This window comes from Alosa pseudoharengus, unplaced genomic scaffold (genome assembly GCF_046254945.1).
Source record: "Alosa pseudoharengus isolate Yale_2024_CS ecotype anadromous, Long Island Sound unplaced genomic scaffold, YU_APseudo_1.1 YU_APseudo_1.1_scf_21, whole genome shotgun sequence".
NCBI classification, from domain to species: Eukaryota; Metazoa; Chordata; class Actinopteri; order Clupeiformes; family Clupeidae; genus Alosa; species Alosa pseudoharengus.
The window spans coordinates 31,827,857-31,842,147 of NW_027468674.1; the positions used below are offsets into that span (position 1 = coordinate 31,827,857).

Consider the following 14,291-nt stretch of genomic DNA (forward strand, 5'->3'; position numbering starts at 1 on the left):
TCAACTATCGGCGAACGACGAGTACAAAGGATGGCGGTGGAAAACAAGAAGAAGAGAGGGAGAAGAGAAGAAAGCACAGAGGAGAGGTACCTTCTCGGGCTCGGGGAGGCACTGGAGGAGGGACACGGTGCTCTGGCTGCGCTGGGTGTCCGCGTCGGTCCGGCAGGCTGGCCTCAAGGACATGGCCTCCAGAACCACCTCGTACAGGGTCCTCGTGATGAGTGGCGATGGCAGCTCCCGCAGGTAGTCCTTCAGGATGCCTGCGCCAAATCACACAGCAGAAGCAGCTAGGCTGATTGAGATGGACTGAGGCAGACTGACCTATTGAACATAGCGTGCATTCTCCACCAGAGCCCCTGACCAATCCAGCTAATCTTGTTTTCCTCCTCATTTTCCCTAAATCACTTGGGCTGTGGTAAATGCTGTCACAAGCGTTCAATATAGCAGGTTGTCTTCGTCATCCTGCTTGGCAGCATTGCCTTGGGGTGGAAGGCTCCTCTATACGAGTCAGTTAGACCCTCACTGGCAAACCACCACCATCAAAACCAGACTCAGCAGTTAAACTCTGTGGTACTGATTTGGCATTGCTCTGGGCCTGACAGCAGTTAAAACTGTGGTACTGATTTGGCATTGCTCTGGGCCTGACAGCAGTTAAACTCTGTGGTACTGATTTGGCATTGCTCTGGGCCTGACAGCAGTTAAACTCTGTGGTACTGATTTGTCATTGACCAGGGCCAGGTTTGTTCAGGGCAAGGTCTGTTCTACAGTCTAAGGTCAGATCCATTACAGACATAGCTGCCCATCTGGCAAGTTCACACGATGTGACTTCCTTTCGCCACAGTAAGATATACCACAGAAAGGGAGATAAGAGCTCTGGAAAGTGCTGCCAGGGGTATTGTGGTACGAACCGGTAATGACATTGATGTCTGGGTACAGGTCCTCGTTGAGGGTGACCGCTGTACTGTCCCTCTCAAACGCATCCCTCAGCTCCTTCTTCACTGCGGCCGAACCACAGAGTCGGTACAGGCCCACTACCTGCACACATGTGAACACACACACAGACACACACACACACACACACACACACACACACACAGACACACAGATTTGCACTTGTTAATACACAGCAGACACCAAGAAAGAATTGTGTGATGTTGACAACTTCCAACCATAATAACAAATGCCTTCGGCTGAGAAGAATTTTGCCACCAGAACGCCAAACCCCCCGATCCCTCAAGCTGTATTTTTCCACTGAAACTCGCCGGACTCCCTTCCATTGAGTTTTCCACTCCATAAATAGTTCCACGTCGTGCCTGATCAAAAAACGTGCGCAGGCAGCTGTGCCGAGAGAGAGAGAGAGAGAGAGAGAGAGAGAGAGAGAGAGAGAGAGCGAAAGCGCCCTCCCTCCCTCTTACCTTCAGGCCGCGCTTCTCGATCTCCGCCACGCTCTTCTGGATGAGCAGGGGCACCTGGAGCGCCGAGCCCTCCTTGTCCACCAGGTGGCGCAGCTCCACGCCGAAGACGCTGGGAGGGGGCAGCTCGCTGAGGCGCGGCGGCGGGGCCTCCCACTGCTCCAGCAGGGTCAACTTCACGTAGAGCAGCCCCCGCGGCTCCAGACGCACACACAGCTGCTGACTGCGCGAGCCTACGGCCGGAGAAAGAAGGGGTGAAGGGGGGGGGGGATGAAGTGGAGAGAGAGAGAAAAAAAGAAGAGTGTGTGAAATGTAAAGTAAAGGTGGAAAGATGGATGGGCAGGGATGACAGCAGCAAAGAGAGTTGGGGGAGACAGAGAGAGAGAGAGATAGAGATAGAGATAGAGAGAGAGAGAGAGAGAGAGAGAGAGAGAGAGAGAGAGAGAGAGAGAGAGAGAGGAGAATTGAAAGAAAGGAGTACACAGAGGGAAGTGGGGAGACAGATTGAGGTTGAGATGTGGAGATAGAGAGACCAGAGGAAGCACAAACACAGCAGATGATTCAGGAGGGAGAAGTGAGGAAGAGAGAACAGTAAATCCTCTCCAGAATTGGCCCTTTGATCTCTTGAGTCGCAGACTTGCAGCACTTAATGTTTATTCCTGTAAACGCAGCAGACGTACTTTTGTTTTTCATTGACTCATTTGTGGGTGGCTTTGGGAAAAAAAAGCTTTGTTCTCTTTAAAGTAAATGATATCAATTAAAATATTATTTGGAAACAGATCTGATTTAAACCAGTGTACACCAGTGTAAACCACTGTAGACCAGTGTACGGGTGCTCTCCCTCATCCTCCCCATGTTGACTCACCTCTGAACAGTGGTGGGATGGCCACGGCCCCAAGGCAGCAGACGCGGTTACGCGTGGGTGCCACCGAGCCGTTAGCGGGCTGTCCTGTGGTGGCCGTGACGGGCGTGAGGACCACCAGTTTGAGCAGGCGCGCCCGCTCCAGCTCCAGGTTGAAGGTGTGGTTGAGGGGCAGCGTGGCGCCGCGGCACGTGAGCAGTGAGGTGCGCGCGCGCGTCACGCCGTCCACCTGGATGGCGCAGAACACCTCCTTGCCCGCGTCGGCCCGCGCCGGGGCACGCGTCAGCTCCTCCACGCCCAGCAGGTGGACGGTGAGGAGGCCCGACATGCGCTGGGCACAGCGCGGCTGGTCCGCCAGGCTGTACATGCGGAAGGAGCCGGTGTCCGCCAAGGGCACCGCAGAGGCCGAGCCCGGGGCCTCCTGGCCGGTCTGGTGCAAAGGGGGAGGAGGGGCCGCCGAGCCGGAGCCCTGAGACCCGGCGGGAGTGGACGAGGCGGCGCCGCCCTGCTTGGGCAGGAGCTCGGGGGAGTCCCCATCGCTGAGGTAGCCACCCTTGTCGGCGGAGCGCGCCCTCGAGGCCCGTCGGCGCGGTCGGGCCGGCGGGGCGCTGCTGTCCAGGTGGTAGCGGCTGATCACGTTGTTGGACGACTCCTTGCGGGCGTTGGGCGGCGAGGCGTCGTCGTTGGCGCCGCTGGTGCCCTGCCCGTTGGCATGGCGCTGAGAGCGCGAGGAGCGCAGGCTGAGCTTGCGGCGCAGCTCGGGCAGCTTGCGCATCTTCATGGACAGGCGCCGGACCGTGCCCGGGGACTTGATCCGCTCCATCATGCTGCTGCCCGTCCCGCCCGAGGCACTGGACTTCTTGGAGGCCGGAGCTGGATTGTCCGAGGAGGTCGCACCTCCACCAGCACTGCCGCTGCCTGAGGCTCCAGCCACGGCCTGGACATCAGACTGCTGCACCCTCTGCTGCGACATATCTGGACAAAGAGACAGAGAGTCAGCAAAGACAGGACACTTCCCGTGTTTTGCAGTGTTAAAGCATCAATACAAAATGCACACTTCCATATGGGATGGGCAGTATTTATGATACGTGTATTTCAAATTAAAATAGGTATTTCAAATACAAAATAGTATTTTGTCATTTGTATTTTATTGGGTGGAAGAAAATGGCTGCATATTTTGTATCAAAATGCTTTATAGGTGTGTATTTTTGTAAATATTTTTTGGTAAAACCAATACTGATTACACCATGAAAGTGCAAAACAATAAATGTAGCCTCTGACTGGGGCTGACTTAGTAATTTTTCCAGAGTTGTGTTCAGAATAATGGGCCTCATTCACCAATATCTTCCTACGAAAACTACGAAAAAAGCAGATTCACAAAGGTGTTCTTAAACCTCAGAATTGTTCGCAGTTTGGTTCTTATCATGATGAATACCATTTTCTGCTTAAGTTGACAAGTGTCAGTGTGCCAATTGTTTTTAATTAGCATAGGTAAATGCCCTGTCAATCCCCATAAAAGGGCATGATACGGCAGGGCCGTGTGCACACAAATTGAGGCTGAGGCACCCGCTTTCATTTCCACCTTATATTATACACTACATGAGCAAGACAATTTGATTACCGTATATGACACATGCTTTGAAGAGAAAGCACTGCTTTAGGAATTGAAAAGTAAATAGTCATTATATTTAGTAGATAGTATAAAATGTGAAAAACTGTTATTGGTTGTGTTTATTTATTTCAAAATACCTTAACGCTTTGTAAAATAGTGGAATTAATTTTATTAAAAGAATAATTATAATATTTTTATTCAAAAATATCATAAATGATAAAATATATAGTTGTAATTGTATTATATTTTGCACCTGCAGACATGATGAAAATGCAATAACCATTGATTTTGCACAAACAAGTCAGTTCTCAAATGTGTGTAAGAGTGCTCTTGAGTGTTCATAGATTCTGTTCTAACCTGAGAACAAGAAAACATTGCTGAATACCATAACCTTCGAAAAAACTGTGTAAGTGGGTTTTAAGAACAAATTTCTTCGTAAGAACGGTTGGTGAATGAGGCCCATTGAGATTTGTGAAGATGATCCAGTGCAAGACGAATAACGTGTACTGTAGGTTGCTTACACACACACACAATACACTCCTTCTCAAACCAACCCACTCATTCAACCACATGATTACATGCTCACCCACACTTTTTTTAGTATTGTTGTTCTGGCACATTCCCTTTGATATTGAGCAACTTATTTTTCTGAAGAACTTTACTCATCAGTAAGAACCGGTTCTGTGGTTGCCTTGCAACATAAATTGCTCAAAAAGTTGCCCCATGTATCGCCTAAAGAAACACAGTGGCTCTCAATTGGTCCGGTGGATAGTTTGTACCACTTGATAAGTTCGGTTGTAACTTTTTGAGTACATCTCTGATACAGTATTTAGGCTATGAGATGTAACAGGCTGGACAGCATTGCTGATCTGTTGGCAGATTTATGGCATGTCTCGTGCACAGAGAAAAGCTGTTGCTCTCAAACATTGTCCACGTAATCAGAACCAGTGTAATGATGAAGGAATAGATTAAATAGACAGATATGGAAGGTTTGCAAAGTGATTTCATGCTTCCTTAAAGAGTATTTTTAGTAAAACAAAAATACAGTATTTTATTTTGATATATAGCATAGCTACTGTATTTTGTAGTTTAATTTGACACTTAAAATTAGGTATTTGATATTTTATTTTAAAGTGCATTTTGATTATTTTTGCCCATCCCTGCACATATCCCAACCCTGTATACTCTTATGTGATCACCTGAGCAGTGCTCAAATATTAATATACTGCTAATGCTAGTGTTGCAGGAATGAATTGGGACTGGGGCATGTGGGGTGACTGCCTCAGGACTGGGGTGTGTGGGGTGGCTGCCTCAGGACTGGGGCGTGTGGTGTGGGGTGACTGCCTCAGGGCTAGGGCATGTGGGGTGGTGTGATAGCCTCAGGATTGGGGCATGTGGGGTGGTGTGATTGCCTCAGGACTGGGGCGTGTGGTGTGGTGGGGTGCCTGACTATACCTGGGCTGTCCTTTCTGCTGCTGCTGCTACTGCTGCTGCAGGCCACCTCAGCAGCCATGTCTCTGGGGTTTGTGCTGGACGCTGCCCCCTGGGCCCCTCTGCTGCTGCCAGCGCTGTTCCCCGCGGCCCCTGGTTTGCTGTGGTCATCCGCCACCCTCTCCCCTCTCCTCCTCCAGGGGTCGCCGTACTCGCCACCGCTTTCCTCCACCCGCGCGTCCTCCTCCTCGGGGATGGGGTTGTACCAAATGTTGTGCTCCCCGTCAGCCGTCTGCTTCCTGTCCGTCAGGCCGCCGGAGAGCAGGCGCGAGGCCTCCTCCGAAGCCTGGGTCTTTCCTGTGGACAGCACCCAGGCCCGGCTGCTCCTCTCCAGGTTCTGGAGGTAGGCCCCCTGGCCGGCCAGCCGCACTGTGCTGGAAGAAGAAGAGGAGGAGGACGAGGCGCTGACCTCCGCGTATCCTGCTGCCGCAGGAGGGGGAGCCAGGTCAGGCAGAGCGGCGTCGATCGAGTCCCACAGGGGGCTTGAGGGCACGGCCTCCCACTCGAAGTCCAAACACCTGCCCTCAGCGCCATCTTCGCTCAAAGTCCTTTGGCTCCAGGCCGGCTTCGAAGCCTGGGTCTTTCCTGAGGAGCTCTCCCATTCCTGAGCTCTGTGCACCAGGGCTTGAGTGGCCTCCACTCGGGGCTGGTCCCTGGACGTGGACGCCTGCTTCGCCCAGTTCTGCTTCTTGGCCACAGTGATCTGAGTCCGTCTGGTAAAGTCTTCGGCGAGCGTGCTGTCTACTTCGGCACCGACAAAGGTCAGCACTGACGATGATGAAGAACTCTGGTCCAGATGAGTCTTCCCTTGGACATCTGAAATTGGAGGGGAGAAAGGGGACATCAATTACTGTCACCGCTGGGGCTGACTACAGCCCTTATTTGGTGTGAAAATATTTGGTTTAGGAAGGAATGAGCGCCATCCCGGGCCTGACAGAATGTGCGGTTCAAGTCGGGGCAGAGAAATGAACTCAATCCATCACGCTGAATTTCGAATAAAAGAGCCATTAGTCTGATGATAAAGCCATGTGTTTCTGTTAAAGGCTGTCGCCCCCTCCACCGATCTGGAAACACAGACTTGTTCTCCAAACACAGCGTTCTAAAGCTAAGCCCTCCACAAGAACATGTAAACAAACAAACAGAGGAAAAAAAGATGCAGGAGCACAGAAAGGAAGAGAGGGTGGGGGGCTAAACTATTTAGCCGTCTACTTTCAAAACGTCCTGCTCACCCCCTTCTCTCTCTCTCTCTTTCTCTCTCTCTCTCTCTCGACATCCTGCACATCTGGTGGTCTCTCCCCCTCTCCCCTCTGTGAGTGACTCGTGACGCATAGAATGCATGAGGCTCTGTCCCGACCACCACAGTCATGAATAGGCCCTCTGTCTGTCCTGCTCTGTGTGCTTGAGTGCATCTGTCTGTCTGCTTGAGTGCATCTGTCTGTCTGCCTGTCTGCCTGTCTGCCTGCCTGTCTGTCTGTCTGTCTGTCTGCCTGCCTGTCTGCCTGTCTGTCTGTCTGTCTGTCAGTCTGTCTGTCTGTCTGTCTGTCTCAGCGCTTCTGTATGTGCGTGCATTACGCACAAGCATTCCTGCATGTTTGTTGACCTCATGCATTTACAAGAGTAAGCACGAATATTCACTGCGAGGCGGATTCTTCTGCCAAATGAGATAGATGCGGTTGAGAGCATGAATATGTGAAACTGTTTATCGCACACACACAATCATGACACCATCTTGCGCTGCTAAATGATGACCCGCGACAACCCCAGTATGACAGCAGAAAGTGCCGAAGAGCTCATGCCGGAAGTCGTCGAGAGCAAAGGCGGGTTGGGGGTTGTTAGCGACCTGGAACAGAATAACCCAGAGCACACAAGGCTAGACACACACACACACACACACACACACACACACACACACAGAGCCCCTGACTCCCGCCCACAAGGGCACACTGCCACAGAGGAAAGCAGAGCGCAACAGACTGTACAGGGGGACTGCGGATGACTTCCTGTACTTCCACCACAGCCAAGACAGGAGACGAGAGAGAGAGAGAGAGAGAGAGAGAGAGAGAGAGGAGGGGAGAGAGAGAGAGAGAGACAGAGAGAGAGAGAGAGAGAGAGAGAGAGAGAGAGAGAGACAGAGAGGAGAGAGAGAGCAAGGCCAAGGGGGGCAGGGGAGAAAAAGAGAGAAGGAAGAACAGAAATGAAGGACAGTAGAAGACAGAAAAAGAGAGGGCAGAGAAAGACAGAGGAGGAGAGAGTAAAAACAGCACGGAATGGGGGACAGAAAAAGAAAAAGGTGGAAGACAAGACTGCTAGATGGGTATTGAAGGAAGAGAGATAATGAGCCATGGGTGGAGGAGACTAGAAAAGACGCAGGAAAAGAGAGACAGGTATATTTATACGAACCAGGGGGAGGACTGTCCCTATATCCAGCCTATTCATACACAGCTCACAGCTTACATGTCTTGGCTCAGCTGGGAGGGATACCTAAATGTGAGCAGGACAAGGGAGGGGGAGATAGAGAGAGAAGGGAAAGAAAGAAGGGAAAAGAGAGAGAGAGAGAGAGAGAGAGAGAGAGAGAGAGAGAGAGAGAGAGAGAGAGAGAGAGAGAGAACAACATCCAGCTGTCTGACACTTGTAGGGCTACTGTCAATAGCCAGTTTGTACTTTTAGCCTACTCACAGCTGGACACACACACACACACACAACTGTTTGCAAGCCTGTCCACATCATGGAGCACACACACACACACTTCAGCCCTTTCACCATTCATCACTGTGCCCAAAAATACACACACTTGAACACAAAGCTCGCTCTCATCTGCAGAGCCATGGCCTCACCCTCCACCTCTTAGACTCATTCACGTAGGCCACTCCACACACACACACACACACACACACACACACACACACACACACACACACACACACACACACACACACACACACACACACACACACACACACACACACACACACACACACACACACACACACACACACACACACACACACACACACACACACACACACACACACACACACACACACACACACACACACACACACACACACGGTTGTCTGGCCTGTCCACATCATGACTTGACGGCACTACTTCATAGCCCATGTGTATGTAAGGACTGCTGTGTAATGCCCCCTCGAAGGCTCTTATTCCAGACCTACATTAATGGTCAACAAAGACTAACAGATCACAAAAAAGAAAATAAAAAGACTAACTAGCAGTGAATGTACCGTACACAGACTGTGAAAACAAATGAAACAGTGACCACCACGCTGTTTATGTATAAATCCCTTCTGTCTTTGATCTTCACATACAGCCAAGCAATGGATTTGAAAAGGCTAAGAGTGAGTAATACTGTGAGCAGATAGCGGATAAGTGCTGACAGATACGCCACTATGTCAGGGGAGAACACAAGAACTTCACAAACTGTTCACCAAAACAGTGATGAAGTAATCAGATACCGAGAGCGAACCCTTAGGAGCACGGAGGCACGTTTTACAGCATGCTCGCCTCTGTTTTTCTTTGAAGGGAAAGCAGCATGTTCCAGAAGCTGCTCATGCTGTGTGGCTCCTCGTCTCTCTTGGCTTGAGAGACAATGACACAATGTGTTCTGCTGCTGCATGGGACTGCCTGCCCCTGGACAAGATTTACAGCCATCCCTCCAGGGAGGCTAAACCACATCCTTCAGATTTTTTTTTTATCTTCACATAATATGATCTCTTCAATTATAGCCAACACATTACCCTCTTTTACACAGACAGAGCAATATGGGCTGTACATTGGAGCAGAGGGTTTACTATTTCTGAGTAGGCTCCAAAGAGATAACCTAATCCAAAACCAACACGACTGTGAGCTTATCTAATTGCTATAGAACACTAGTCTCCCTAAAGCTGCTGGGTCCTTCTTAATCTTAAAACATTCATCTTGACTTTACTCATTACATGAAAAGGTGCGTGTCTTTCAGGAAGAGCTCCTTTTTCACACACACATGAAAGTGAATAATGATTTGGGGATCTGAAAGAGTTGGCTAGTGTGGCTTGAGTAAAATGCAAAGTTTAAATCAAAATTATTTAGTTCCTTGACACTGTGGAGAATGGTCTCGTCATTTTCAGTTTCTTTTAAGGAGTAGGGTTGGTGTCACTGAAAATTTGCCTTTTCTAGAACCTCGACGTGGCTATATAAATGAATCCCAGTTGCCTGGCATTAATAGAGAAAGAGAGGGAGAGAGAGTGTGTGTGTGTGTGTGAGAGAGAGAGAGTGAGCGAGTGAGAGAAAGAAACGAGTGGAAAAGTTCTCTCACAATGTATGCTGTGAGAAACCATTAGCTCTCTCCCCCAAAAACGTTCCCTCCTACCCCCACCTCCTTCATAATTTGGGACATCCTGCCAAAGCACATACCAACATCTTCAGTTGCACTCGCAGTTCACGCTGCCATCTACCCCAACTCTTTTCTGTGCTCAATAAGAAAATGATCACCACAACCGTTCCAGGAAACTCAACCGTTTTCCAAATTTAAGTACCCCCCCCCCCCCGCCCCCCAACCCATCCCCCCAACCCATCCCTCTCCCCCTGAAGGTTTTTTCCATTCCTGCCCCGAAAGAAAAATTGCTCTCAGATATCTAATGAAATGACAATAAAAGGAGAAAATAAATAAGCCTGCTTTAAGAGCTCGGGGCAGATTTGTGGTCCAAGTAAACTTTTCTAAATGCCACTCTCTTGAGATACTTGGCTTTCCCAGAATGCACCATTCTGACCACAATGCGTGTCCTTGTGAATATATTCAAGTGGCGTTCTAAGTCATCTCTCAGGGCAGAGAGCTCTGCCTCCTGTTCCCATCCAGTCAGGCTACAAAATGGAGGCGCTGGGCTCTGGCAGTGGTATCTAAACACAAGAGAGGAGATGAACACACACAGGAAACGCAGCAGGGCCTGTCCTCAGGGGACCGAGCCATCTCTCTCCCTCTCTTTTGCTCTCTCTCTCTCTTTTTCTCTCTCCGTCTCCTTCTCTCTGTCTCCTTCTCTCTGTCTCCTTCTCTTTCTTCCTCTTTCTTTCTTTTTCTCCCTCTCCCTCTCTCATATACACACAAATACACAAGCCATTCCTTGGGATCCCCCCCTCTCCTAAATTACAGGAACCCTCTTGCGTATGATCAGAGCGCCGATTGAGGAAAGAGGCCCTCGTTACTGTCAGTGTTGGAGAGGAAACTCCCCTCTAAACAACTCTTTCGCCCCTGTTCTCTTCCCCTTTGGCCTATTCTAGAATGCCAAGTCCTGGCTAATAAGCTCTTCAGTAACCGACATGATCACAACTGCTTTTTGCCACATTTTTAAACATGATATGATACCCTAACCACGTGCAATCATCTCAACATGCGCCCCCCCGCCCCCCCAAAGATTCTGAGATCTGTCAGTTATATGTGTCATATGTTAGCCTTTACTTCAACTATGATGGACATTTTTACACTGCTGCTGTTATTTTCTTTTGTGTTGTCTTTTTAACGTCCTTGACTTCCTTGATTAAAAAAGCAAATGACATGCACTACGGAAGCAGCGGCACAAGGAAGCTGAGGAAGTGGAAGTTGTAAAAAAACACATATGGGATTCAAAACATATAAATAACCCAACAGTGACAGGAAGAGATGCAAAATGTTGTGTTGCACCATTACAGTTCCTACATTACATAAGCATTTTATTCTGGCCAGCAACATAATGAAGTGACCGCACAGAGGCCAAACTGCACATATTTGCTGTATTTCACCTCTTCCAGTGCATTTGGACTTTGGAACGACATCCTCCATTTTTGGCAAGATTTTCTATGACAGATAAGAAATGGTAGTCAATAGAGAGAGGGAAAGGAGAGAGGGAGGGAGAGAGAGAGAGAGAGAGAGAGAGATTTGTTTTCTGATCCTCATGTGGTCTGCAGATGGGCAGAGAGCACAGATAAAGAACTCTTTTGACAGTCACTGGTGAGCAAAGGATCACACAAGGGCACACAGCCACACAAACACATGGGCTACAAAGCTAAACAAACGTTACATCAAGCACTTAAAAAGACACACACACACACACACACACACACACACACACACACACACACAGTAAAGAGAGGGAAATGAGAGAGAGAGAGAGAGAGAGAGAGAGAGAGAGAAAGAGAAAGAGAGAGAGAGACAGACAGACAGACAGAGAGAGAGAGAGAGAGCTTCCTTAACAGCCATGACCTGCAGCTGGACTGTATTGCCACAGCTGTAGTCTCTTTCCCTCTCTCTCTATGCATTCCCATATTCTATAAGGGGCATCATGAACCCAACAGCCCAATAGACAAGAACACACACACACACACACTGTTCCAAGTCTAAGTGGCGCAAAGTGTGTATATAAGTTCCAACTACACTCCAAATGTCCACACAATCCAGTGTGTGTGCTGCTGCCTTCCCTATTTTAGACATAACAAGCAGTCAAGGAGGGGGCGGGAGAGTGAGAGAAGGGGTGAGAGAAACAGGGCGCAAGAGAAAACGAGTGGAATGAGAGAGACCAGGCAAGAGTATGCTGAAGTCTATGGACAAGGCATGGTGAAAACATTAAGCAAGAAAGACTTGAGAAGGAGTGAGAGGAGGAGAGAGAGTCTACACTACAACTCATGTATTTACCATTCACTGACACTATGGTGTGAATGTGATGTGAAAAGTGGTGTCATTGAAATGACAAGGAGAAGCTTATGTTAGAGATCTGTTATTGGCATAGCAGTCACAAATCTGAAGATCTATTGTTTCCAACTCCCTTTGGAGGCATAGGTCACAAACCCCAGTTGAGGGCCTGAAAACTGAAAATTGAAACGGAGTTTCTGTTGTAGGATCTGTTTCAATTGTAGGATCTGTATAGGTCTACATTGGAGATAGACTCAAAACTAGAACTTGAGATTTATTGAGACATAGCATTTGTCATCTTCAAACTGCTGAATTATCCATTTGAGTACAAAAGGCACATTAAGTCAGCAGTAGGTCTACCCTGCAAACGTTTGTCATTGCCTCACTAACTCAACAAGCAATCCTTTCTCTGACAGTCTGTCCCAAACACAACCCACCCTCCTCTGGTGTAATCAAATCCAACAACTTATAAAGACGTTATTCAGTACACGTCCAAGACATGGCACATGGGTAGGGTACATGGCACACGGTCGCTTATTCATGAGGACTGACAGACAGGAATTTCACTAGGAAAAGACACACACACACACACACACACACACACACACACACACACTTTACAGACACCAGACACGGTGGCCTAATGTGGGAAGGAATGAGACACAATTCCTCAATACGGATTCACTTTGTTATGGTGTTATCTGGCAAGCTCCGGAGGAGCGTACCGGGGCCCGTGATATGGCTGCTGAATGGAATTATGTAACTCACAATTTTGCGAACGTGTTACTGAAGTGGTGGGCTATTGACAATGGTCGTTCCACAGTTGAGTTTGTTCAGGTTTTTTTCACACTGTCTTCTTTAGCTAAGTGTTATCGCCCACATTTCAATAACATTAACTTGTGTAGGAAGAATGTAAACAGCATGCCTTCTCGACCAAATGGAACAAAAGGAAATGTTTAAGCATCAGGGACTCTCCTACGAAATTGAGGGTCGCACGCACTGAGTTTACTCGATTATAAAATTCCAAATGACATCAATATCATGGCATGCCCCACGAGGGAATAGGCTAATCTACACAACATACCGACATACCTACACAACATGGCAAAGAGGTTAGGGTCACATGTAGGTTAACATAAATCAGCCAACACGACTATGATTAATTATCTATAGAATACCTATAGGCTAGTCTTCGCCTTAAAATACGATTCTTGCATTTCACGTAGACTACATGTTGCACTCATTGAAAACAAAAAAAATGCCATTTGAAAAGTTTCTATTGCACTCACGAATAAACACGAGAATTACGCGCACATCTTTCCGCAAGGATCTCTACGGCAATCGCAAAATACTAAACCAACGATAAATTCTATAGAGGAGAAACGTAACACTTACCAGCGAGCTTTGGGTCTGTTTTCCGACGGAATTTCTCTTTGCCCCGCAACCTCGAGAAAGTCCGCTTTAGAAGGGGTTCAGCCATAACTGAATCCCCCCGAATATGTGTGTGTTTTCTCTGGGGAGTGGCAAAAAGAGATCCTTAGTTTACAACTTAGTTACCAACGTTCTCCTCAACGTTTTAATTCCACTGAACACTCCAAACTCCATCATAGCAGGACATTTCTAAACGCCTCCATCACAACACTACTGCTTGTGAGCTCTTTCGCTCTCGTTCGCTCGCTCTACGACTGTCTGGCCAAATTTCACAGGAAAGAAATTCCACAGATTCTTTCCCAAACATTTTAACCCTTGCGTTGGTTACAGGGGGGCGCTGATGGGAGATGTAGTTCGCTGACTCAATCCAGAGTGATTTATTAACTACAAAGCTATACATTCAGTTTTGAAGGGCTTATTAAAATGTTTGAGTTTACATTACAAAAACGTTAACCGTATTTTCTAAAAGATGACGGTGTAAGTAATAATTGCTCATGCTACGTTTTTGTAATTAACGCGCACGTGTGTTTTGCACACATGCGTGTCTCTTTAGGCCATGTTTGTAAACAGGAAATGCAACTCAAAGAAGAACTTTTGACAGGGTCATTTGGTAGCCAGTACTCTAGCCCAGTGTTTTTCAACCACTGTGCCGGGGCACACTAGTGTGCCGTGAGAGATCATCAGGTGTGCCGCAGAAAATTACCCAAATGTCACTCACTGGTCCAGAAAAGCAACTGTTGCATCAAATAATTTATAACCACATGCTCTCATTGATTGTATGATTGTATGCTTGCACTATTTGTGGTATGCAGGCATTGTACAACG

The 14,291-nt window shown here is 48.1% G+C and overlaps 1 protein-coding gene across 1 annotated transcript; it reads right to left on the reverse strand.

Moving 5' to 3' along the window:
• Nucleotides 1–13,717, reverse strand: LOC143138334 (rho GTPase-activating protein SYDE2-like). The gene is made up of 6 exons (XM_076298830.1): nucleotides 13,431–13,717; nucleotides 5,342–6,193; nucleotides 2,278–3,249; nucleotides 1,416–1,645; nucleotides 909–1,035; nucleotides 1–260 (listed from the first exon to the last, which is right to left on the reverse strand). The coding sequence occupies exons 1-6, from the start codon at nucleotides 13,513–13,515 to the stop codon at nucleotides 1–3; spliced, it is 2,526 nt and encodes an 841-aa protein (XP_076154945.1). The 5' UTR covers nucleotides 13,516–13,717.
• Between the last annotated feature and the right edge of the window lie 574 nt (nucleotides 13,718–14,291).

Coding starts and splice junctions, on each gene's coding strand:
- LOC143138334 (XM_076298830.1), bottom strand. CDS start 13,515: ATGGCTGAACCCCTTCTAAAGCGGACTTTCTCGAGGTTGCGGGGCAAA. Junction 1,646..2,277: donor CATCCCACCACTGTTCAGAG/GTGAGTCAACAT, acceptor CTCCGGCCGTAG/GCTCGCGCAGTCAGCAGCTG. Junction 261..908: donor AGACATCAATGTCATTACCG/GTTCGTACCACA, acceptor GATTTGGCGCAG/GCATCCTGAAGGACTACCTG.